At 38.2% G+C, this 27,657-nt stretch overlaps 1 protein-coding gene across 1 annotated transcript in view; it reads right to left on the reverse strand.

Annotated features, from left to right (window-relative positions):
- LIG6 (DNA LIGASE 6) overlaps positions 1 to 27,657 on the reverse strand; it is a 108,145-nt gene that overhangs the window by 21,653 nt on the left and 58,835 nt on the right. Inside the window, exons 12-13 of the mRNA XM_089144843.1 lie at positions 27,048 to 27,155; positions 21,622 to 21,671 (exon numbers count right to left, since the gene is read on the reverse strand). Of these exons, the coding sequence (XP_089000969.1) occupies positions 21,622 to 21,671; positions 27,048 to 27,155 (158 nt within the window). The remainder of the gene's footprint in view (positions 1 to 21,621; positions 21,672 to 27,047; positions 27,156 to 27,657) is intronic.

Genomic DNA, 27,657 nt, shown 5'->3' on the forward strand with positions numbered 1-27,657 from the left:
ACCAAGTAAATAGATAAAAGGTTATCTGTTAGGACCCTAAGATGAGCCCATGTGGAGGAGAGAGAAAGAAATAGGGTTAGTTGGGGGTAATAAATAGAGGGACAATTGAGTGGAGAAGGGGAATGGTTTTGGAGAGACTTCTTGGGTAGCTGTAGGCTGAGGGACACCTTTAGGTGTGGGGGTGACTAGCACCATTAAAACCAGAGTCTATCTTGTTAATTTCTTGCATTTTAGTATTGATTTTCTAAGATATTAGTAGGGTTCTATCAACTGGTATCAGAGCATTCATGATCCTAGGGAGGTAATGGCACTGCCTTCATTTTCTGGTGAAGGAGAAAGTAAAATGGATTCTAAAAGTTATGTTGTTCTGTTGGGAGAACCAGATCGAGGAAGAGCAGTGGCTAGGAGTGGCGATCCAACATTTGGAAGGAGAGGCACTCGAATGGATCTATTGCAAGGACTTGATAGAATTTACTTGGACGAACTTCAAGAAGGCGTTGGTTAACGATTTCGGTAGCGGGAAGGTTACAACGAGTCCTCCTATCGAATCTGCATAGGTTCTTAGAGAGGGGGATTCGCAGCACCACTCTGATCAAGTGCAAGAAGTGATCGACAGTAGTGGCCAATTAGTTGCAGAAGTTGTTTTAGTTGCAAAAGTTGTTTGTCACCGAACCATGAGAAGAATGCCAAATAGAGGTTTGATGGTTGAGGCTATTGGTTTTAGCGGTGGAATAAGAAGCAAGGGTCACATGATTGGGTGTGGGAGATGGTCGGCAGCGACTGGCGGAAACCAGCAAGCGGTGACGAGAAGTTCTGTTCGTAGAAAAGGGAGAAGACGACACTAGTTGAGGATTTTTAGGGTTGGTTTGAACCAACTCAAACCGGTTTACAGGTTTGGTTCACTCATTAAAAACCAAGGTTTTTTTAATTTGGGCCCAACTCAAGTACGCTTATTCTCACACATAGGGCAAAACGAACCAAATTTAAAGACTGGGCCATCTGGTTCCCTAAGTGTTGAAAGAAACGATTGTAGTAGAATGGCTTTTTGATCCATGATCTTAAGCCCTTTATTTATAATAAAGTGGAAAGTAGACTATTACAAGGAATAGAAGTTTACATGAATGCAAACTCTAATTTAACTCCTATACAAACTCTTATTAGACTCCTAATAGAATCCAACACTCCCCCTCAAGTTGAGGCATGGATATCACACATGTCCAACTTGACCAAAAAAGTATAAAACACCTGTCCAGGTAAACATCTGCAATTTGATCTTCAAACTTATAGATTACGTCTGCCTTATAGACTTCCATTTGATTTGTCCTCATCTTTACTGCAACTTTATGTCTCCAAGGAAGAACGCCCAAGTAAAAAAGTAGAATCTTCAAATATTGAGAAGACTAAATTTCTGCACAAATCTGAGGGAAAATATATTTTTGGGGTAACAATAGCTAGGGTAAAACAGCCAAAGTGAAAGTTTTGATTTGTAGCAATGTTAGATCTTTAAAGGGAAAGTTTGCCAAGGGACAATCTCCAAAGGTAGGGGAAAATTTGTCAAGATAAGTGACAATCTCCAAAGGTAATAGAGATCAAGTTCTGCAAAGGTCAAACGACAAGTCTTTTGCAAGGTTAGATCTCCGAAGGGAAGATGTCAAGTTAAGGGGCAAATCTCCAGGGTTAACAGAGATCAAGTTCTGCACAGTCAAAAAGATAGCTCTATAGCAATGTTAGATCTCCAAAGTGGAAGATTGTGAAGGTAAGGGACAAACTTTCAAAGGTAACAAAGATCAAATTCTACATAAGGAAGTCTACATGAAAGGCTTTGAATTGTAGACATCTTCAATCTCCCCCTAACGTGTAGCGTTACACGTGGGAAGATAATAACAAAGGAAATTCCAATGGGGAAACTTGGAAAGGAAGAAATTGTAATGGTAAGATAAAAGTATCAGGAAAACAAATATAGAGAAAATGACAAAATTTGAAAGGGGGTTGACCGAGCCTACGGTGCCACTAATGAAGGTCTGATATTACCGAATGGATCGGATTAGAAGATGTAGTCAAAGTAGAAGTAGATCCTCCAATCGGCTCGAGCAAATAAAGTCCATTTACCACGACCAATCTCCTTCCCCAGATCCTGAAGTAGCTAGGTAGGAGTTGGTAGGGGTAGTAAAGGAAGCAGTGGTTGAGGCTGTACCGGCAGTAGAAGACTGCATAATACGTCGCAAAGTAGCGAACTCCTCCTGCGAAAAACCAACGTCTGCAGAGGGTGTGGTGGAAACTGTCTCAGAAAGATTAGTCTTTGGTTTTCCCTGTCTTTGTGCTCGTTTTTGCTCAAAATCAGCAGGCTTCCCATACAGTTTCCAACAATTTTCCTTGGTATGATATGGTTTGTGATAGTGCTCACACTTGACAATCTCCTTAGCCGGATCAGATTTAGTGCGAACAGACTGTAAAGCTGATTTCTCCATAATAGGAGTATGAAGCATGACTAATCGATGACTTTCCTCACACTGAACAAGAGCATAAAACTGTTGTAGTGTAGGAAAGGGAGAACAACTTAAGACTTGCACTCTGATCTGATCGTACTCCACGTTCAAACCTGCCAAGAAGTCATATACTCGAATCTTATCAATGTACTTCTTATAAGTCGCCACATCATCTGGATTAGTGGGGTGATAATCCCCATAATGATCCAACTCTTGCCAAAGAGATCGCAACTCAGCATAATAGTGGGCCACAGTTAGTTCCTTTTGGGTAGTCTCATGAAGCTTCTTTCGTAGCTCATAAACCTGTGCATCATTCCCTAACTGTCCATATGTTTCAGTAGTAGCCTTCCAAATTTGGGCTGCAGTATCAAGTAATAGGTAACCCCGGGCAATATTTGGATGCATGGAATTCAAAAGGAATGACATAATAAGAGAGTCGTTTGATATCCATTTATCCCCGTAAAACACACTGCGGTAGTGGGTTTGATAGTAGTGCCCGTAATGTATCCAACTAGTCCTCTTCCAGCAACAGTCAGGTAAGCAGATCGAGACCAAATCAAGTAATTTGTGCCATCAAATCTTACCGAAAGAGAATGAAAAGTGGAAAAATATTCGGATCCAGTGGGAGCATTAGTATCATCAATAGTTGTCATGTTGACAAAATTATCTGTAGTTCTTCAGTCTTCACCTTTTGAAAAAAAAAACTAAAACGCCGCAGAATGCAATAGCCAAACAATGTAAGACAAAAATTTTCTCCTTTTTTTTCCCCCCAGAATAGCAGATTATAAGAAACAAAATAACAATATGGTTTGGCCAAATATGCAATGGTCTGGTTTGGTCTAAATTCAGAGAGAACCAAACTATGGTCTAAAGTTGGAGAGAACCAAAATATGGTTTGACCAAGATTTATTGTTTACTCGGTTCAGTTTGATTCGTTTTCTCTTCTTCTTCTTGAAGTCCCAAAAGCTGGAGAGACAAAGCAAGTAGCAGCAGCGATGAAGCAAGTAGCAACAACGATGGTTTTTCTTCTCTTTCTTCTCTTCTTCTTTCCTTTTCTTCCTGGTCTTCCCTAATCGAACCCACTGTAGTGCAGTGGGTACTGAAGAACAGAGAAAAAAAAGGAGATGGGTTGCGAGGGTTTGCGATGGGTGCAGATGCAGCAGTGATGGTATGCCAGAAAAAACGATGGGTGAAAAAAAATTCAGGGAATTTCGATGGCTTCTGGCTTGATAAGAGATGCAGCGGTGATGGTATGAGCAGGGTTCCTCTTCTCTTCTTCTTTCCCTCCTTTTTCTTGTTCTTGCAGTGGCAGATTTCTGTCCAAAACTGAAGAATCGATAGGTGCAGAAATTTTCTGAATTTGAATATCTGCGATATTTGCAGAAAAAAAGAGGAATTTGAATGTCTGCGATAGTTGCAGAAAAATCCTGCGATGGTTGTAGAAAAAGTTCGGCAATTGTTGCAGAAGAAAGAGCTCTACGATGGTATTACAGTTGCAGAAAATTCCTGCGATGGTTGCAGAAAATTCTGCAACTGCGATGGGTTTTACGGTAGCAGAAGAAAGAGAAAATCTGCAAAAAATCTGCGATAGGTTTTGCAGAAGGAAAAAAAATTCTTCAATCGAACTTAGGCTCTGATGCCATGTTGAAAGAAACGATTGTAGTAGAATGGCTTATTAATCCATGATCTCAAGCCCTTTATTTATAATAAAGTGGAAAGTAGACTATTACAAGGAATAGAAGTTTACATGAATGCAAACTCTAATTTAACTCCTATACAAACTCTTATTAGACTTCTAATAGAATCCAACACTAAGAAACCCCCTTGGGCCAACCCATTCCATTAACCCCAAGCCCATCTCATTTCATTAACCCATATTTCTTAACCCGTTCAAACGAATTATCTTGGGCCCATTCGACTTTTATGACCCAAATCCCAATTCAGCCCATCAACCCAATGCCCAACCCATTTCTTTTAACCCATGGTTTAAGTATTTGGACCCCACCTGTTTTAACCATCACTCATGGGCCTGGCTCATTTCATTAACCCAAAACCCACCTTTCTCATTATTATTTTGGGCCCATATTACTAAAACAAACCAAGCCCCCAACCCAAGACCAATCTGACTCAAACAAATACCAAAGGAGCGGTCCAACCGAACCAGAATACTAGGAGCCATCGTCTTCAACGTCTGAAAATCACGACGGAAAGTGAGGCAGTGATATTGGGGTTGTAGCGTTTGGCTTCGTTGTCGGCGACAGAATCGAGTGTATTGCTCCTAGTCTTGATGATATTTCTCCAGTCTTTTCGCAGATTTGTTTTGGGGCTCTCGCACAGAGGATTGGTTGCAAGTAGGGGTGGTAGTGGATGTCAGCACTGTGATGCTCAACAATGCAATCTTCAACTATTTCGGGCCATTTGTTCACCTCGCCATTTGTTTGCGAAGCAATTTTCCTTGTCTATGCCGTTGCCGGAACCTCTCTTTTTTTATTAACTGACCTCGTTTCCATGCTTGTAATTGCTCACAGACTAAATACCATTATTGATTGTAATCATGTCCTCCTCCTTGATGCTGGTCAGGTTCTAGAATTTGATTCTACAGAACGTCTACTGCTAAATGAAGGGAGTGCTTTCTCTAAGATGGTCCAAAGTACAGGAGCTGCAAACACCCAGTATTTACAGAGTTTAGTCCTTAGAGAAGGTGATGCAGAGATGATGCAGCAAGAAGGACAAAGGAGATGGCTAGTTTCATCGTGATGGGCTGCTGCTACTCAGTTTGCGCTTGCCATGAGCCTGAGTTCTTCACAAAATGATCTCCAGCAGCTGGCGATTGAAGATGAGGATACTATCATAAGGAAAACCAAAGATGCAGTCATAACTCTTTAGGGTGTTTTAGAAGGGAAGCATGACAAAGATATTGAAGAATAACTGGATCAATACGAAGTTCCTAGAGACAGATGGGGGTCAACACTCTACAAAATGGTTGAAGGTCTTGCCATGGGCAGCCGTAGGCTGAGGGACACGTGCATACTCAACCTCAAATTTTCCATCACCTTGCGGACAAGGTGATTTTCAAGGGGCCGGTAGTTGTTAGGACCCTAGGATGAGCCCATGTGGAGGAGAGAGAAAGAATTAGGGTTAGTTGGGGTTAATAAATAGAGGGACAATTGAGTGGAGAAGGGGAATGGTTTTGGAGAGTCTTCTTGGGCAGCCGTAGACTGAGGGACACCTTTGGGTGTGGGGGTGACTGGCACCATTAAAACCAGAGTCTATCTTGTTAATTTCTTGCATTTTAGTATTGATTTTCTAAGATATTAGTAGGGTTCTATCATAATCAAGTAGATATGTGTTACTATTGAATACCATTTTTAGGAGAATAAAAGATCTTTAAAAATTAATACTCTTCAAAAGACTTGAGTAGATATAAACTAAGGCTCCAATCTCCTTCTCACATGTAGCATTACACGTGGACAAATAATGAAGGCAAATTACCAATATCTCAAAGTCTAAACTAAGGAAGCACTTGGGTATTTTAAGGAACCATTACTTGATGAATCCAAGCACAAGAACTTCCAATCATTACAGTAGAAAATTTTGAACCACCAGTTAACTCAAATGGGGCAGTAGCAAAAGTAGCCGACCACTTACTAGTAAGGGAAGCACCAATGAATATCATAGAAAGAGCGATAACCAGTAGTATGTCCCAGAGATCCAAAAGGTAGCAAATTAATTTAGAGGAAATTGTTGTAGAACTGATGCTTATCAATATAATATTCCATCTGCTAGAAGAATAACACCATTGAAGTAGATTCTGGTAGACAGAGAACTAGGGAAAACACGGGTCTGCAGTTGATTTAGACAGCATTACCATGTAAACAAAAATTTTCAAGTGCTATATCACTTGAAACAATCAATGGCAGCAATAGAGAAGCAATACAGGACCAACGGAAAAATTTCAGAGCAGAAAAATTAAACAAAACTGAGGCAGTAGTGGTGTGACTGGTAGCAGATTTAAATATGGCATCAACAGAATTTTCTAGAGCGAACAGCTCAATAAAACAGGGGCAGCAATAGTATATCTTGCAGTAGCAATATAAGTAGTGCTAGTATCACAGTAGAGTACCAAGGTAACAAAACAATGGCACTATCAGGATCAACAACTTGTAGGAAACCATATAGAAGCATTCTAGCAGCAACAATAACACCAATGGGGGTATGGCATTAAGGTTACCAATTGAAGAGTAGTGGCACTTGAAGAAATCACATAAACAAAGAAAAAAAAGAAAAATTAATCCAGGCAATAGATGCATTCCAGAGAACCAAAGTAGAGTCAATGGGTAGAAGAATAGATGATGTTTAGGCTAGCGCAGGGCTATAGCAAGTTCAACATGGCCTCTTGTGTATAAAAAAGCTTAACTGGTCTCTAGATTCTGCAGTATTGTTAATAGCAGGTACATAAATCACTTCATAAATTGTGAAGAAAGATCTAGTATATCATTAATGTAGTAAGGGGTGGCTACGCACCAAGTAGAAAGGAAAAACAAAGAAAATTGATTAAAATTGAGAGAGAACTAGCAGTCCCTAGGTTGATTAGCCCGCTTTGATACCATGTTAGAATTTCAACACCTGTAATCAGCCTAAGGACTGAAAGGAAATAAATAAAGAAGAAGAATAAAAGAAGACTGAAGAAGAAGGAGAAGAAGAGAAGAGGGAGAGAGTTTGTATGTATGTATGTATGGCTATCGTTAGTACTTTATTCATAATGTTAAAATAATGGGGGACAGAATAGAGTAGAAAGAAGGATAAAGAAGTAAAGGGGAAAAATGGAGAATCTTAGAAGAATTAGTCTTGAAGAAGGGGAAGAGGGAGAAGAAATTCATAAGAAGAAGAAGAGGAGGTGGAGGAGGGGGGGCTATTGCAAACGCACAAAGCTAAAGCTTCAATTCATATATTTTCATTCCATCCTAAATAAGCTGATTACAAGTGTTTAAATAACAAAACAAACATACTTGATACGAAAACAACTATAATAGGACTCTTGGTAATTTAAAACTAACAAAAGACTGATCCTACTAGGACTCTTAGGAATTTAAAACTAACTAAAACTTATCCTAGATATCCTACCCAAATAAAAACTTTGATTACATAATATTCCAATAATAAATAACAAAATTCTAAATTATCTCTAGAACTCCCACAAAAACAGTTCCTATTTTATCTCCTTGCAAGCTGGAGTTTGGGCCCACCAAAATTTGAATCTATTTCCATGCAAGCTGGACTTGGGGCCCACCAAATATGAAATTATCATCTAGGTTACTGTTCATACTACTGTAGCATGAACAGTAACTTCTGGTTGTGCTGCATCAAAAATCAAGTCTTAGTTAAGGAAACTTTCCTAAACTAAGTTATAGCAAAAAGGAAATTACATATTGCATAGAATCTCCCAAATTTACGAAAAAAGAAACTATCCTAAGGAGAATACTTGTCAGCCAAGCAATAATAAAATTAGAAAGTAACCAAAATAGAAAGTAACTAAAATAGAAAGTAATCAAAATAAACCTTGATTTTTCAAATAGAAACTTGTGCACCAAGTTTGCTGCAATTCTCAACACAACTCATGTGTTTTAGGCATATCTTTCTCTCACAATATTTCTTTGAGTTACACTTTGGCAGATGGTTCATATGCAAAGGTCAACGGCAGTATGGCACTAGGTCTGTTCATCCTACTTCTTAGGCCTCTTTTTCCATTCTTTATTAACAAGAATTTCATTTAATCTCTTGTTTGCTAAATAAACTTACCAAAGCATAAGATTGTTAAATAACCTTTATCTTGATTGGCATGCCTCTTAGGATCTTATGGCAAAGCAGCCAATTGGTAGAGAATCTCTTGTTTTCTACCCTTCAGTTGCTTGTTCAAGTGTGTTGGACTCTATCACGGTTTAAGTTCTCTTTCTAGTTTAGAGTGTAAATAATGTTATTTTGGGAAGTTATGTTGTGTGAGTTATTCCCTTCAGTGTGAGTCAGCCTTTTGCTTTAATTCATTCAGGAGTGCATGATCCATATCTAATTATTTCGGAAATAATTAGAAATCTAACTATTTAAGTACATGTTTTTGTTGAAATTCGGATTTGAGCTAATACTTCTATTAGTATCCTGTGAACTGACAATACCAAATAATACTATTCTAACCATTTTCTGGTTTTACGGTATAAGTGTAACATGGTACAGTTCACGAATCTTCCTGTCCAGATACACCTCAACAAACTGGTCTGGCGGAACAAAAGAAAGACGTTTAATGGAACTTATTGGGAACTCTTCTTTTTTAGATGGTGGTATCAAAGCTAACTTGGGCTCACACTATTTTGACTGCATGCTATCTCATTAAGGGAATGCTTTTCTATGTATTAGCCTATTAGGTGGTGTGATGCTGGTATTCCTTCACTATTTTTCCCTACTAAACCTTTATTTGTCTTACATCCATGAGTTTTTGGACGTGCTTATTTTTATTTGTGATTATTGATATTGATTATCGATATTGGACCCCAAAGCTCTCTAAAAATGTTTACAGTTATCATCCCCAAGCAGATCTTGCACCCTAGGTCTTCTTTGGTCTCCACCAATCATTTGTATATCCTCAAGGGGACAGTTAGACTGTGAAAGGGTGTTCACAGTTGTACTCAACATTGTCTTTCCAACTTTGTGTCTTAGAATGGTTTCTCTTCTTCTTTTAATGCATGTTTCTATTTGTTTCTTTGTTATCCTACCCCTAAATATGTTACAGTGGCATCGTCTAGTCCCACTAGGAACACACCTATATAGGGAGAACTGTTGGCCTTTAAGGAAAACTAAACCTGGGATCCTGTGCCTTACCTGCAATTAATTCTGCTATTGGCTGCCATTGGTTTACCCTATTGATTATTTGAAGGCTAGAGTGCTGGTTTAGGGGTGTGCTCAAGTGTATGGGGTTGATTACATAGATAACTTTTTCACCTGTTGCCGAACTTGCACTTGCTCATGTACCGATATCTCTTGCGGCTTCTTATCATTGGCTATTATACCAAATGGATGTTAAAAGTGCTTTCCATGTGGTTCTGTATATAGAGAAATTCCTAGTTTTGTTGCTGAGGAGTCTGGCCTGGTGTGCAAACTCAGGAAATCCTTATACAGACAGAAGTAGTGGTCATTCAGTGTTCATTCAGTGTTCTATAGTCAAACTAGCCATGGAGAATATTTCTCATAGTATATGCAGATATTGTGATCACAGAAGATGACTCTGAAGGTATTAAGAGCTTCCAGTTTATCAGTCATGCTCATACTGATATCATGGGTCACCTTTGGTTTTGATTGGGTTGATGCTGATGGTGACTTTAGAACTACTACTTGGTAATATACACTTACCTGGGAGTATGAATCAGACTACAATGGCTCGATTACGTATACGGGTGACTACTAAGCTGTGGCACATATGGCAGCTGGCTGAAGTCTCCATTCAGGACTTGGTTTGTTAGATGCCAAAAAAATGGAGAGGTATTGTGATAATCAAGCTGCAATATATATTGCCAGTAATCTGGCTGTCCGTCAGAGAACTATGCATATTAATGTTGACTATCAATTTATAAGAAATGTTTGCAACAAATGATTTCTATTCTATGGTTAGCTCTGGTGATCAAGTTGGTGATATGTTCACGAAACTATTGTTTAGGCCAGTGTTTCTCAGTGGTTGTTCCAAGTTGAGTATGAGAGAAATAAAAATTATAATTGAGGGGGCGTAATCATGAGAGGGGTGAGTAAGACACCAGGAGGATCAACAATCAACGAGTTTGAAGAGGTTGAAGGAGATAAAAAGGGGAGGAGAAGATTACAAGATGAGAGAGCTGTTTGGAAGACAAAAGTGTCACTCTTGCGTATTATTCATTACTCAAAATGTTGCATAAATTACAACTACCTCCCTAGGGAGGTCAAAGGAAAAAAAAAGTACAACCTAAGCTGAGATAAAGTAATACTATACGTAACCCTCTATTACATAAGCACTCCAAAAGCAGACTCCAACATATAGTAATCATATATTCCCTATCATCACGTCTCTTGTTAAATAGAGTTTTATTTGTCTATTAAGTAAATAGAGTCTAGTTTGGTTTATACTAATGTTTTCTGTTATTGACTTCAAGTTGTATCATGTCATTTACTAGGACTTTTTAAAGGTTTCTCTACGGAGAGTCCAATGCTTATGTTTAATATTAAGCCTATAGCTGGACTACAATAGGTAATCCTGAGTCCTATCAGGTTTCAGGATTCTTCTTGCTATTTTCCTGGTTCTTTTTTCTTCCTACTCCCTTGAAGATTGGTTATACAATTCTCTGCTGCTACATGAACAAGCCAAAGATTGAAGCTAGCACAACAAATCCAGCATGCTGCTAAAGTCAGTGTTAAAAAAAATCTAAACAGAAACATAGTACAATTTTATCGATGAAAAGATACATAGTCCATCATTTGATTTAGTGTTGGAGTACAGGTTGGTCCAGTCTACTGCAATTTCCTTGTGCCTATTTTTCTTTAGGAGGTTGTTTCACAGGTATAACCTTTGTAACTTCATGGTGTACTCATGGATCAGCCAGTTGCTGTTTGGAAGGTTGCAATTTCTTAACTGCCACAATTTCTACTCTGCTAATTGTAAAGAACATTCTTTATTGCTACTATGGGCATGGTTCAAGATCTCGCTCTTGAGTGAGATCTTGACCGAGTTGGTGAGATCTCGGTCGAGACATAGTCTTTTTTTTGGGCCAAGTCGATGGCCCATCTCGATGGGTTTTAGGGTCTAGGTTGGGGTCAAACTTGGTAGTTAGCCTAATTTAGGCCTTCTGAATACATTGGTGGCCTTGGATTTGTGAGAAGACAACCCTAATTATGAGTTCTAAGTCTACCCTAAGTGTGAAACTGAAACACTATAGGATTGGGGAATGCAAGGTTATACATGTATAGAACCTTTAAGACATATAAATGAAAAGCAAGTGTATCAAATAAATCAAATAAGTTAAATGTCATCAAAATTCCATCCATATGAGCATCACAATCTCGACTCTAGAGAATAGAATAATAAAGTTATACAACCATTAGAAGTTCTATATAAGTCATAATTCATAAGTTCATAAGTCAGAGCATAGAATGATTGGCATTCCTTTGGTGTTGTAGATGTGCTAAGTGTAGTTGCAAGGTGAAAATCTAGTTGAAATCCGCAAAAATAGGGCAAAAATTGATAGTTCCAGCGACATATGGCAAATCTAGGGAGAGATTTGGCGAGATGTGGGAATCTCGCCCTTGATCCCATCTCGCCTTCTTAAAAAAGCGAGATATCTCGCAAAATCTTGTGGGTTTTGAAGCACAACAGGATTTTACTCTTTGGTGTCAATTAGGTGGTCTGTGGACTTTTATTGATCTCCATGGTGCATTCAGTTAAATAGGTTTCTTGTTACATCAATTTGAACTTGCTTGATCTATTCAATTGCGACCTTATAATACAATCGTATTTCTGGCTCAATTGTAGTTGTTTTTGTATTTCTGATTTATCCACTAGGTCAGTGTAGTTCCTGCATACTTTGCACTCCCCTCTCTACAAAGAATGCCACTATGGGATTTATCTCTCCTTTATGGAACCTTGAACCAACTCTGACAAGCCTTATGGGCTTTCAAATCTTTGTCTAGAGAGTAGGAACTCTAGAATTGGACTCTCTTCATCTACTCACTTTGGTGACTATGGAAAACCATAGAATTAGGACGAACCTTTGACCCTTAATTCTAGGAATAATTAATCATTGATTCTAGGAATCCTTGATTCTAGGGATTTTAGCTCTAATTTTGTGAATATTTGAAATCCCATAAATCAAGGGATCTAACCTAGGCAGTTAATAGCAGTTGTAGATACATTGATTGTAAAGTTCTAAATAAAACACACAAAAGAATTCAAACACTCTACTCCCTATTTTACATTATGGTATCAGAGCAGACCAATCTTGGGATTGCTAACTAGCTTTAAGGCATTCATTGCCTTCTATTCTACTCTGTTTTTCTACCCGAAAAGCAGAGTTTTCTTCCTCAATTAGAAACCTTTGTTTTTGGCCTTCAATATTGTTCCTTACTCTGCTCTGCATTGTTTTTTCTTCCCAAGAAATAGGTTTTTCTTCCTCCATCGGGTCTGCTGTTTTGCTGCATCTTTGGTTACTGTATCACATCCTGTTTTTTGAGCACCTGACAGAGAAACTGTCAGAAACAGGAGAGGTTAATTCTGGGACTGTATTTGATCAGGCAATCAAGAATCTTTATGGTTAGGTGCATGTTACATTTGCACAACAACTTGAAGCCACTAATAAAACGGTCATTAGCCTCAATCAGGAGGATATAAAGAAGGTGAAAACTCTTTTGAGCAGCCTTATTAAAAAAAAAAAAGTTCCTGTTCTTTTGCCATATTCAGTTGAAACTCAACTTTCTATTGGGCTAAATGTCTCTCCAAGCCCTTGGATCATAGATTCAAGTGCAATTGACCGCATGACACAGTCACCAAATCTGTTCACCACATGATCTCCTTGTTTGAGTAGTAGGAAGATAGCTATTGTTGATAGCTCATTAATCACTGTGGCTGGAACTGGCAATATTGAACTCACCTTGTCCCTAACCTTGAAAAATATCCTACATGTTCCTAGACTGTCTACCAACCTTGTTTCTGTGAAAAAACTCACGCAAGATTTAGATAGTAATGTAGTCTTTCACCATAGTCATTGTGTATTTGAGGACAATGATTCAGGGACGACAATTGTACACACTAAAGGGATGGACTCTACTGCCTTGAGCACCAGGCCAATCACATGCTACCAATAGCACTCTTTCTCAAACCAATAAAGAAAAAAAATCTGACTTTACCATCACCAACTTGGACATCCATCCTTTAAGGTAATTAGTCTTTGTTTCCTTCTCAGTTTCAAGGCATATGTGTCGAAGAGTTTTATAGTGATGGGTGTGAGCTTGCTATACACAAGCACGTACCATTTCCATTTTCCTCTAAGGAATAAAAGAAGTTCCATTCCCTTTTATCTCATTCACATTGACATTTGGGGCCTTTCTAATGTTCCTAATGGACCAATAAACCTCTACAGCAATCAACAAAGCACACAACCCTGTTTAACACGACCAAACCAAGCACATTGAGATTTGATAAACACTTCAACAAAGAAAAGATGGATAGCAGGCTGATTTGTACTTCATATGTTCAATGCATGGTCAACTTGCTGAAGGACTGAGTAGCTCAGCATTTCAATATTGCATATCCAAGCTGGGAATGGCGTTGGTTGAGTTCAACTATGTCAGGAGTTCTAGTTCATGTAATTTTCTATTTCTTATTGCCTAAGAGAGGGTATTTACGTAATAGTGCTCTTTCTACTTTATTATAAATAAAGCGCTTGGGATCACACTAATCCACTCAAGCCATTCTACCACAATCGGTTTTCTCAATATGGCATCAGAGCCAAAAATTGATTAGGAAAAGAAAAAAAACAGAGAAAAGAAGAAACAAGGGAACGAAGGACTCCTCTCTCACCGTCGTTCTGCCATCGAAGACCTGCACCATCGACCATCAACCATCGCCTATCACCTCCACCATCAATGACCTCACAACAGCCATCGCCTCTCCACCATCACCACGTCCACATAGCCTTTGATATACTTTGAAGGATTGATGCTTCCAACCTATAATTGATACCTTTTAAGGAAGATAAAATTGATTCTAGAACCATCGATCGCCTCATTTCAAAATTCCAGATGACGATATAGTCTCTGTTGAAGGCAAAAGACGATGCTTAATAGTTCTAAAGCAAAGCAAACCAACGTCTATTGAACCCATATGGACCAGACCAGACTAGGGGTCTCTTTTGTGAATTCGCATATATTTAGGGGTCTATTTGTGATTTCCCATATATTTAGAGGTTTCTTTCGTTTAAAAAAAAAGAAAGATGATGTTGTCCTTTATTGAAGATAGAAGAACAATGAGTTTTTTGCAAACATGGCAACCACCGATGGTACTATTGCCCCCACTAGCTCCGAACATTATCCTACTCTTCCTCCTCATTAGGTAAGAATTGAGGGAAACAAATTATTTGATCTGCTCTGAATTTGCATTCCTGAATATCGTTGGAAAAGGACTTGTTGGACACATTATGGGCACCACTATCAAGCCTACCACCACAAGTGTTTCTCAGGATAAATGAATTTCGAATGACTCTCTTATCATATAATTTCTTTTGAATTCCATGCATCCAAATATTGCCCATGGATACCTATCACATGATCTGCAGGCCCAGATCTGGAAGGCTACTACAGAAATATATGAACAGTTAGGGAATGATGCACATGTTTATAAGCTATGGAAGATGCTTCATGAGACAACCCAAAAGGAATTGACTGTGGCCCAGTATTATGCTGAATTACGATCTCTTTGGCAGGAGTTGGATCACTATAGGGATTCTCACCCCACTAATCCAAATGATGTGAGTACGTATCAGAAGCATGTTGATAAGATTCAGGTTTATGACTTCTTAGCTGGTTTAAGTATGGAATATGATCAGATCAAGGTACAAGTATTAAGTTGTTCTCCTTTTCCTACACTAGAACAGTCTTATACCCTTGTTTAGTGTGAGGAAAGCCGTTGATTATCCATGCTTCATGCTTCTATTGTGAAGAAATCAGCCCTGCAGTCTATTAGTACCAAATCAAATTTGACCAAAGAAATTGTCAAGTGTGAGCATTGTCCCAAATTATATCCTATCAAATTAAAACCAATTGTTGAAAGCTCCATGGGAAGCCTATTGATTTTGAGCATAAAAGGGCACAGAGGCGAGGAAAACCAAAAGCTAATCTCTCTTAGACTATTCCAACAACACCTCTGCAGACATTGGTTTTTCACACGAGGAATTAGCTACTCTGCAACATATTTTGCAGTCTTCTACTATCGATGCAACCTTTACTATTGCTTCTTCCACTACCCATACCAACTCTTACCTTACAAGCTTCCATGTTTATTTAATTTTTGCTCCTTGGATTATTAATACAGGAGCCACAAATCATATGACAGATTCATCCTCTTTTTTCTTACATTATTCTCCCACTTCCGAAAAAGATAAAGTTTGGATTGTTGATGGCTCTTATTCTTCCATTGCTGGAAAATGGACCATTCAACATTCTCTATCACTTTCTTTGTCAAAAGTTTTACGTGTTCCCTCTTTTTCTACTAACTTGCTTTCTATCAGTAGTCTTACACATGACTTAAATTGTTAAGTTACATTTTTTCCATCTTCCTATGTCTTCTAGGATCTGGTAACAGAGAAGGAAATTGGATATGGTAAACTAGACAATAGATTTCATCTTTTGAAGCCGATTGAAGGATCCACTTCTGCTTTGGTTGCATCTTCTCATAAGGTTCATTCGATAATGTTAGACCTTCATCAGTGGCATCGTAGGTTAGGTCACCCCATTCTAGGAACTCTTAAAAAAGTTTCTAATTTAGTTTCTTCTTGTAATAAGGAAGAATTTTTTTGTGAAGCTTGCATTTTTGTGAAGCAGACTCATTCTACTTATTTACCTTCTCTTCATAATAGAAAACCTATTCCTTTGTGTTAATTCATAATGACGTGTGAGGCCCTTGCCGAGGTGTGTTTATTATTGGTCATAAATACTTTGTTACTCTTATTGATTGTTACTCTCGTTTTACACAAATTTATCTCTTAAAAAAAAAGAAAGAGTTTTTCGATATTTTCGTAATTTTCAAAAAAAAAAAAAAAACTCAGTTCACGCCACCTATGAAGATCATTCACAGTGACAATGGCACAGAGTATATCCATGGAAAATTTCAGAGACGTCTGTTTGACCCTGGCATAATACACCGGACCAATTGTGTTGATACGGCCGCTCAAGAATGGGGTTGCGAAAGGAAGAACCAGCATTTATTGGAGATAGCCCGTTATATCATGATTGCCATGAATGTCCCTAACCAATAGTAGACTGATGCTACTCACTGCCTTTTACCTTATGAATAGGATGCCAAGTCAGATACTAGGTTTTAAATGTCCTAATGAGATTCTCCGAGAAGTCTCTTCCTTTGTTATTCCCCCAAAGGTGTTTGGATGTGTGTGTTATACCAGAATCATAGCCCACCAAAGTAAGCCAGCTTCTCGCAGCCTGCGTTGCATATTTCTGGCGTATTCTGCTACTCAGAAGGGGCACAAATGTTATCATCCTCTTCCTAAGAAAACCATTGTGTCCATGTACATAAATTTTTATGAGTCTTGCACTTACTATACACCTCTCCAGGGGGAGAATCCTAGATGAGAGGTATTCTTTCCAACTTTAGACCTTCCTCCCACACACCACAACACAACTTAAAGAGTTTAGGAAGAGTTTCCTAACTAAAGGGAGACTTCGGCTAGTATACCTGAAGACTTTAATTCTCCCCCTTTGTTTTTTGAACTATGTGAAGAACTTGCTTAGGGGGAGACTACTCTTTTAAGGCACACTATTGAGGTCCTTTAAAACAAAATTGACCAGAATAAGGAGGTGCAGCCTTATCAGAGGAAGAATTAAAATCGACCAAAGCAGATGGAAATAGGTGACATGTTATGTCTTCAGTCCTTTACTCCAGAATCAAATTCTACTATTCCCCTTGAGGTATCTTTTTCAAGTCTTCCTATTATTGTTAGAAAAAGAGTTAGATTTTGTACTCAGCATCCCATAGCTAAATATGTTTCTTATGACTCTTTGTTTGACTCTTACCGTACTTTTATATCATCTCTATCATTTGCTTCTATTCCTAAAAGTTTGCAGGAAGCCTATGTTGATAAAAGATGGAAGGTAGCTATGGTAGAGAAAATGCAAGCAATGAAGAAAAATGATACTTGGGAGCTGGTTACACTTCCTCCAGGAAAAAAATTTGTGGGTTGTAATTAGGTGTTTTTGGTTAAACAAAATATGGATGGATCGGTTAACAGATTGAAGGCTAGACTAGTTGTAAAGAGATTTACCCAGACCTATAAGATTGATTATTAGGAGATTTTTGCCCTTGTTGCAAAATTAAACACTATCAGAGTTCTATTGTCTATAGTTGTGAACAAATACTAGAACTTGTACCAACTAGATGTAAAGAATGCTTTCTTGCATGGGGAGTTGGAGGAGGAAGTTTATATGGAAATCCCACATGGTTTCTCTAATGACAATACTACACAAAAAGTTTGTCAATTGAAGAGGTCAATTTATGGGTTGAAACCGTCTTTTAGATGCTAGTTTGGACACCTCCAAGAGGCAGTGATCTCTATTGGGTACAAGCAAAGCAATGTTGATCATATCCTATTTGTCAAGAAGTTAGGTACCAATATAACACTTCTCATTGTTTATGTGGACGATATTGTCATCATAGGGAGTCAGGGAATGATGGTGAGGAAACATAAAGGTTGAAGGGCTTTCTTGGCAAAGAGTTTGAGATTAAAGATCTAGGGAAATTACAGTACTTCCTAGGAATTGAGGTGGTTCGATCAAAGAAGGGTATATACCTATCCTAGAGGAAGGTATGTTCTAGATTTGTTAATAGAAGTGGGAATGTTGGGGGTGTAAAGCAGTTGATACCCCTATTGAGGTTGGAGCTAAACTTAAGAAGGAGGGAGAACCAATGGACAAAGGAAGATATCAAAGGCTGACACGGACACTTATTTACTTATCCCACACCAGGCCAGACATTGCTTATGTAGTGGGAATAGTGAGCCAATTCATGCATGATCCATATTTAGCTTATATGAAGGCTGTTACTAGAATACTGGAATATTTGAAGGGAACTCCTAGAAAAGGAATACTTTTAGCACCCATTGACAATCTAAGGGTCGAAGCATACACTGATGCAGACTACGCTAGGGGTCTCCTGACAAAAAGTCAATTTCAAGTTATTGTACCTTTGTTGGAGGTAATCTAGTTACTTGGAGGAGTAAGAAACAAAATCTGGTAACTTTATCCAGCACAAAAGCTAAATATAGAGCTATGGTTCATAGAGTCTGTGAGCTACTATGGTTGAAAGATCTACTAGAAGATATTAGAGTTCAAGTTTCAAACCATATGATGTTGTATTGTGACAACAAAGTTGCCATTAATATTGCCAATAATCTTGTGGAACATGATCGAACTAAGCATATTGAAATTGCAGGTTTTTTGTCAAAGGAAAGCTAAAGCAAGGGCTCATTTGCATGTTTTTTTTTATATCTGGAGACCAAGTGGCTGATGTTTTCAATAAGGGTTTGAAGGAAAGAGATTTCCTTCCTATTGTAGGCAACTTGGGCATGACTAATATCTATGCCTCAACTTGAGGGGGAGTGTTAGTTGACTTCTATCAGGAGTTCAACTATGTTAGGAGTTCTAGTTCATGTAATTTTCTATTTCTTATTGCCCAAGTGAGGGTATTTATGTAATAGAGCTCTTTCCACTTTATTATAAATAAAGGGCTTAGGATCACACCGATCCATTCAAGCCATTCTACCACAATCGGTTTTCTCAACAAATGGAGAATGCCTATTCACTAGCTTGAAGGGGGGGGGGATGTGGAAAACCATAGAATTAGGAGGAATCTTTGATCCTTAATTCTAGGAATAATTAATCCTTGATTCTAGGGAATTTAGTTCTGACTTTGTGAATATTTGAAATCCCATAAATCAAGGGATCTAACCTAGGCAGTTTCCTTTCTTGTAGATAGTAGCTATGTATATATTGATTGTAAAGGTCTAAATAAAACACAGAAAAACTCAAAACACTTTAATCTTTATTTTACGTCAGTGACAATGCACTTATTTATCAGCTTTGTAAACTGTCTTAGTATTCATCAAAATTTTATTTTATTTCACACAGCTGACTCCATTAGATAACACTAGAACTTCCTACACTCAGACATCTCCTAGATACTCTAGGCTTGATAATCATCACACCCATAATTTACTCAACACTCTAGAAAGCTCTATTTCTTAGATATGGAAAAGACACTAATTTTCACCGCTCCCCCTGGACGTATTTGTCCATACATTTTATCGTCTTTGGAGTTGTAGCTCATACATCAATTCTTGTGGTTGTTGCTTGTCTCACATCCTTGTGCCCTTTCAATTGTAACACTTCAACGATTGTCACTGGAGATTGCCTGTTGTTTGCTTAGTGCTTGTTTCACATACTTTCTGTCCTTTCAATTGTAGCTTGTAGGACTCTATTGATCATCGTTGGAGATCGCCTGTTGTTTGCTTCTGCTGCATTGTGTACTTCTGCAAAGTTTTTTCACCTATTTCCTTGCTCCTACTATGTTGTTAATGCAGAAATATGAACCTAAGCAAAGCTCTGATCTGACTCAGCTCCGGTACCATGTTGAAAAATCTGAATGGAGATGTAGTGCATCATCAATTGATTTAGTGTTGGAAATACTGTGAACTCCCTTTCTTGTACAGAGTATAACCCCATGGCTCATCACATCCCTGGAAGCCTGTGACTCTGGTTTCCCATCTTTTTCTAGGTTGTATGAGCTCTAGAATGGACTCTTTACATCTACTCACTAAGGTGAGGATAGGCCAATTTATAGGCTTTGTAAACTCTTTTATATTATTAATATTTTATTTTATTGCACACAACTGACTCTATTAGATAATTCCAAACTTTCCTAGAGTAAGATATTTGTTCTACCAAATGCTCTAGAGTTGACAAAGATCACATTTTTTCTTTTTTATATTCTAGAAAGCTCTACTTCTTAATTTCAAAATCCAGCCTGTTTTTGACATTTTGAAACCACAAGACTACAGACACATTGTTAGAAAAGGAAGTGTCATAGTTGGGACCATAGAAGAAAAATTGACTAAAATTGTCAAAATTTCGGCCAAAATGTCTGCGTTTTTAAAAAACGAAATGAAATTCCAATTATTTCGGAAAAAAAGTGTCAAATTTCGACCAAAATTTCGGAGATTTCGACCATTTCGGAGGTTTCGACCAAAATTTCGACCATTTAAACATTCCAACTTGTTTTTCCTTAGTTTTTGTTGATTTCTATTCCATTTCCACCTCATTTCCATGACTCCTTTGCCTTCAAACACCTCTTTTGCTAATTTTTTTGCCTCCAAAACACCTCCTAAGCCACAACAACTACAAAGGAAACTCCGGCAACAATAGAATGTGAAGCATGAGCCATACCCAACAGTTCCAAACTTCCCCTTTTTTTATTTTTGTTTTGTTCATGCCTTAAATGATCTTGTATTGCCTTGAAATTAATATATGTTTAGCCTAGGACTATGATCTATGATTGTGTTTTGTTAAACTTAAACTTTTTATTATTTGCTACCATTTTTTCATTTTCTGATTTTAATAATTATTTTCTAAAATTATGAATTTTTATTGTATATATATATGATATATAGGCTTCAACTTAATATATGTGAGACACCATCACTTGATCTAATCGGTCATTTTATTTTGTTTGTTGTATATGTAACCATTCTACTAAACAATTCATGTATGTTGATGATTCTATGCTTTTATGCAATACAATTTGCACTTGTCGGAACCAGTCATTTGTTAGTATACTTGAATGATAAATTTTCAATGGTTTTTTTTTTGCCAAAATACTAGTTCCATTATGTTTATTATGCTTGAAATATGTAATATGCAGGAATCTAAATCATTTTGAGTCCATAAGAGGCCCAAAATTGAAGTTTCAATTTTCAAAGAAAAGTGTCCAATTTTGACAGAAATATCGAAATTTTGGCCTTTTGCAAAATCGAAATTCCTGTTTCGAATTTCGATTGAATTTTCTTCCTTGGTTGGGACAATGAGCATGAAGTTTTTCGAAGAGTCTATTCCATAGGCCAAAAAAAATTTCAGTTTTATTCCATAACTGATTCACAATAAGAATTCAGATCTCCAAATTCACGATCAATTTCAAGTCAGCTTTTCTGGAAGCATGTAGGCAGGAATTCTTTAAAAAAAAAAAAACTTAGATTATTTAGTTTACAAAATTTATTCAGAGTACTAAATTTTTGACAAAATATTTTGAACTTTTATTCTTCAAAACTAATAGAAGAAAGAGATAGAAAATTACTGCTCCCCATTAGCAAACATGATATCAAAGACGAAAACACAAACTTCAACCTGCATGGAGAAGGAAGACCATACAGTTTGAGAAGAACTAACAGACAGGAAGAAAAAACTGGGAAAAAATGTTACTCTATACCAATAGAAAAGCTAACCAAATGAATATATATAACTAATGCAAAAACACGCACTAAAGCAGATAAAATATAAGTTTTTAACCAACTTAACTCACCTAAGCAAACCTTCTGCACAAATCCTATTTCAGAACCCCTACCCCCAATAACTCAAAAACAAAGTATTGAAATTACAAGAAACTAATAAAGTTCAATCATTGAGTCCCATATGGAGCCATTACAGAGACTAGCAGATCATATAAATGATTAAACCGCATCGAAAAGTATGGAGAGGCACAAGCATCTCAGGTATTTCAGGTTCTGATTTTGTTACCTCTTGCTTCGAATAGCAAGGTATATTATGGTGGTGGGGCTCAACGTATTTGAGGACTGAGTTGATGCTGGTGAATTTTCATTCTTATATTAGATCTATGTTCGCACTCTTCTTTTATGTAATGGCTTGAGTTGTCTATATTTTTTATCTGAAGGAAACCTACTTTGTTGAGAAGAATATCTCTCATATCTATTATCTCTATGAAACGGGGTTTATTGTTACAAAGGGGATCAATCCCTAATTGATTACTACAGCGCTTACAAGGGAATACTGGAAGAATTGGCTGTTTATCAGCCCTTTACTATCGATGCTAACAAGATACGAGAACCAAGGTGTCCTGGAGTTTGATTCGCTGGGGCATTGCGTGCTTTCTCAAGGCCTTGCTAGCTGAATGGCTGAACAACTAGCTTTAGGCTTACTCGTAGCATTGCTAGCTTGACGAAATCCAAGTGGCAAATTTTTTAGCTGGTCTTAACTCTAATTATCAATCTGTTCACAGTCAAACATTAACAAGCAAAAAGGTAGCCTCTTTGTCTGAAAATTTCTTTCAATTACAATGTATGACACCTGCAAGGAATGTTGTTGCCCCACCAAAGGAGACTCTCCCATGGTGGCTGGTCATAGGAGAGGTTTTTCATCTCATGGTAGAGAAGCCTCGGTCTGTGGATGAGGTAGGGAAGGAAGTTCGGCCTACTGTAAAAAGGAAAAAAAGGGTATGCACTCATTACAGCAAACAAAATCACACTAAAAAGACAAGTTGGGTGAAGCATGGCAAGCCAGAATGGTTAGATAGTGCCCTATAATACACAAAGAATGAGATTTCTGTGTTATGTGCTTCAAAAGGGACCATCCATCAAACAAGTTGCTCTAATACTCCACAACAAAACGACGTCACAAAGCAGAAAACTCTTAGAGGTTACACAGTCACTCTTGCTTCATATGAATGTTCAAAAAGCCTTTGGTGTGACGTCATTTTAACTACATGTACTCTGATTAATAACATGCCTTCGTCGGTTCTTCAAAATAAAATTCCCTTTCACATTGTATATCCAGATCGTCCCTTGTTTCACCTCTGACCGAGAATTTTTGGCTGTATTTGTTTTGCTAATGTTTTTCATCCATCTGATAAATTAAGTCCTCGAGCTGTTAATGCATATTTTTGGGCTACTTTAAAACCCACAAGGGATATAAGTGCTTTGATCCCATTAACCTTCGAATATGTTTATGCAAATGTCAGTTTTTCCGAAGATACCCCATATTATGCTTTTCAACATGATTCTGAAAATTTTGATCCCCCTCTTCCTGTAATACCTATTCCTGATGATCCACCTGTTGCGCCACTTTCAGTTCCCCTACGCACCTATCAAAGACGAAAGAGAACGACAACTGATCCCAGGCAACAAGATCTACTAGAGGCTATTGTACTTTTCTCAGTGAAAATCTTATCACTTGGCATAGCAAGAAGCAAACCACTGTGGCACTATCTACTGCCGAAGCTAAGTACAGAGCAATGGCCCATGCGGAGTCAGAACTACTATGGATTAAAGGACTTATGCAAGAACTCGGATTTCGAATGGAAGAACCTATGAAACTATTTTGCGACAACCATGCAACAAATTATATAGCCAGTAATCCCGTCTTTCGGGAATGTACAAAGCATATTGAGGTTGACCTTCACTTTGTTCGAGATGAGGTATTGAAAGGCACCATTGTTACTTCACTGGTTCAATCACACGATTTTCAATTGGCAGACCTATTTACTAAAGCCGTATTTGGACCCTCTTTCAAGTCGGGCTGTAGTAACTTGGACCGCAAGTCAGAGATTTTGGTTGATTCATTATTTTTTATTTTTGGTTGTTATGAGTTATGATCCTTATCAGTATTTATTTTCCTAGATAGTTTAGGACTGTAGTCTACACTTATACGTCTTCTTTCTCTCCTCTCTGAGATCACAACAGAGCAAACCAAAAAGGCTACACCAGAGAGTCATCTGCAAGCTATTAGTATAGAAGTGGGCCAGGTCTAGTCCAATTTGTTGTTGTGTCTCTAGTGTGTCCTAAAAGGCCACGGCCAGTGATGGTAATGTAGGCTAACCTTGACCAAATTAGATAACTTGTCCATCCAAGATTGTAAGAGGAGGATTAAGGGGCTAATAGTCATTCTTATTAGATCTGTCAGTCATCATAGAAAGTGAGATTTCATAAGACTCTCTTCAAATGTATTTTCCATAAGAAAAATCTGACTGCAAAATAAAATTCCAGGAAAAGAAGGAAAAAAAACACGTATGTGTGATGGAATTTATGCAAAAGAAAAAAGAAGCTGGTGGATGACTCTCCAGTTAAGGTCGACTCTTCAAGTACTGGTTGATCCTTCCGATAAGCGGAGGTCATAAATAACTTGGCAGCTCTGACAAGTATTTAATCTTCAATACATGAATGAGGTGATGAAGGGCAGCATCAAGTCTTGAGGAAAAGATCACCTCATGGTGCCGCCCGTTTAAGGAGAACCTAAGAAGAGTGGAGGCAGAACACTTCAGCGAAGGGTGGAGAGAAGCCCAAGATGGAGAGGATAGAAGGCTTTGAGCAGTGTCTGAATTAGACAAGAGATGGCTCTGATAACATGTAGTTCCTCACAAGGGTGAACTGAATACTTTATTCACAGCCCCACTGGGATATTTATAGTGTTACAATTGAATGAAACTGAATCACATTTGGAGAAGAAAACCCAAATCAGAATAACAAAGGAAAACAAAACACAGATTAGAAAAGGAGAGAACAGACGTAGACTTGAAGGAGTAAAATAGAACAAGGTGGCTAATAAGTCCCAGAGTATGCCTCTCCAGATCATGAGAAGGTTTGATGAGCTTTAGTAACTTAATAGAAAAAATGTGATGTAGACACCAAATTTAGGGTATATCTTCAGGATCTTATTCAAGTGAACCAGCGGAAATTCTAGGGTTTTAATACCCTGCGGTTATAGGATTAGGGCCGAATAGGGCGGTTCTAGGGTTGGGAATGAGTAGACTAGGTTTTGTTATGGCCTGGAACTAGGGTTGATTGCAATCCAGAACCTTGCTGTAATTTTAAATTCATAATCGGGTCTCCAAGTTCTGGTTTTCACAAATTTAGGATTTAATAGAATTAGGGTTTCCAGGGGTTGGCTAGGGCTAGGTTTTAAGGTCGAATGTAAAGAAGGGGTCGGGGAGGGTGATTCTAAAAGGATTTAGGGTTTGGATGAAGGGTTTAAAAGTTAAAAGAGTGAAAGAGAGTAACAGTTTCAAGGGTTTGGTGAAGAAGATGAAGAGTAACAGTTTCAAGGGTTTGGTGAAGAAGATGAAGTGTAGAGTTTCCTAGGTTTCAAGTGAAGGGTAGAGGCTGTAATTAGGATCGATGGACAGGGGAGGGGAGCAGTATTCGATTACTAAAGGGGGTGGGAATTAGATGAGGGGTTTACAACTTGGGAGATCTTGGATTTAGGTTTGGGAAGAAGATGGGAAAAAACTCAGGTTTAGAAAACTTGGGAACACCCTGCTACTGCAAGAGAGTAAAGAGGAAAAGAAAACAGGAAGGGGGGACTTTAATGAGGGAAAGGGCTGGGGAATGGGAGGGGATTGAGGGAATAAGGGAAGGGAAGTGAGACGGGGCTCCCGCAGTGTTCGGGAAGGGGAAGGAATGGTGATGCAATGGGGTAGGGGCTGTGATGAGGTGAATTAGGGATTGGGGATGAAGGGTGTTGCTGCAGGTAAGAGGAAGGGAAAAAGAGGGGCTGCAAGTTTGAGAGAGAGAGAGAGAGAGAGAGAGAGAGAGAGAGAGAGAGAGAGAGAGAGAGAGAGAAAGAAGAAGGTCGGGCTGGGGTGGGCGTTTCATTGTACTTACTTGAGGGGAGAATGGGGGTTGAAGATCTTGAAAACTTGCAGAATTTTAAAACTCCACAGCAGCCGCAAGTTTCCCTCCTTGGAGAAACCAAGGACTCCAACCTGTCACCTTAAAATTCTCAAATTTTCATTCAACAATAATCAGCCTTCTTTACAAACTTGTGGTATATTTTTAGCCTTATATGAGAGTACTCACACTAAGATTCAAAATTAGAAGGTGATTCAAACTTGGACTCTTACTGGACTTGGAACTCTCATTCTAACAAGGACTCAGTCATAACTCATCCTAGGATGACTCAAATTACAAAACAAGAGTAGATCTAGACTCCTCGTAGAAATTAGGCTATAAGTAAGGGAATCCCTCTCTAATTGGGACTTCTAACTTGACAACTCTTCAATAACATGACCAAAATAAAACCAAACTTCAAAACAAAAGTAGAACTAGTTTCCTAATAGAATTTGAGCTACAACTAGATGAATCCCTCTCTAATTAGGACTCCTATCTAGACTACAACTCTTTCATAACTTAAAAAAGGACTCAAATAACAAAATAAATACAGACTAGAGCTCCTAACAAGATTCTGATTCGGGCGAGATCAAATTGAGTCAGACTAGGGGTACCCACAATGATGCAAATGGGATGCAAATGCCCCTAGGTTGCCGCAGGGTACTGCCAACCACCCTGGACCTTCTTTGGTGGGGACTGGATCCGGTTCACACCACAATGTTATGCCACTACTCACTAGTCAGTAGGATATTCCAATTTGTCATTATGCTTCAAACAATTCTAATATCAAAAAGAGAGCCAGCATACTGAAGTCTCAGGGACAAGATTTTCCCACAATGATAATTGAATGTGAGGAAAAACCATGAGAAGATCATTAGGTCGCACCTACATGGAACCATTGTTGAATCCAGCAGACTGCATCAGCGCATAGACCACATAGAACTATGGATGGAAACTAATTTCTTAGGTATCACGTATTGTTGTGCTACTGCTTTTTCGATTTCAAGACATTGAACACTTCTTTCTGATGTTATCTTGAAGTTGACCATCAAAAATAAAAGGAAGGTCCCCAAATAACAAGCTACAAGATGGCGTAGTGATGCACCTTTATATTATCCACCATAACCAAAGAATCTTTCCTCCCTCTCTCTCGTGAAGATAGTTCTTGGAAGGACATAAGCTTGCATCCATTTCTCCTATCAACAGCAACCACCTGGGGACCATATGATTAGTACTAACACATTAATGATGCAGATACCAACAACTGAAAGAAGAGAAAAGAAAAAGAGTTTCTTCTTTTCTTTTCTTTTTTTTTTTTTTGGGGGGGGGGGGGGGGGGGCAGGTGTTGGGAGGAACATCATGAGGGTTTTGCTCATGCAATAGGAGTACTTATGTCCTAGTTTATATTTAACTCATCGTAAGTTGATTCTGGCTAATCTCCCACTAATTTTCCTGATTTGAGGTCGCCTTTTGCATTAGTTAGAGGTCGCCAGAGATAAGACTTTTAGGTGACAATTTTGTCCTGTTGGAAACTTGTGCAAAAGGTTATGAGCAAATGAATGACCTGGATTTGGTCTCATTATTTTGAGAACAAGGATTCTTAGAATGCCTCTTCTCCTCATGCAAATAATCACTTCATCTTTTCCTAGGTTCAGAAGAAATTACAACCCCTTGGAGTGAGGCTGAAGATTTATGAGTTGAGCAATATGTGGGTA

Source organism: Hakea prostrata, chromosome 2 (genome assembly GCF_041222555.1).
Source record: "Hakea prostrata isolate BN-2017 chromosome 2, UWA_Hpros_2, whole genome shotgun sequence".
Lineage (NCBI taxonomy): Eukaryota > Viridiplantae > Streptophyta > Magnoliopsida > Proteales > Proteaceae > Hakea > Hakea prostrata.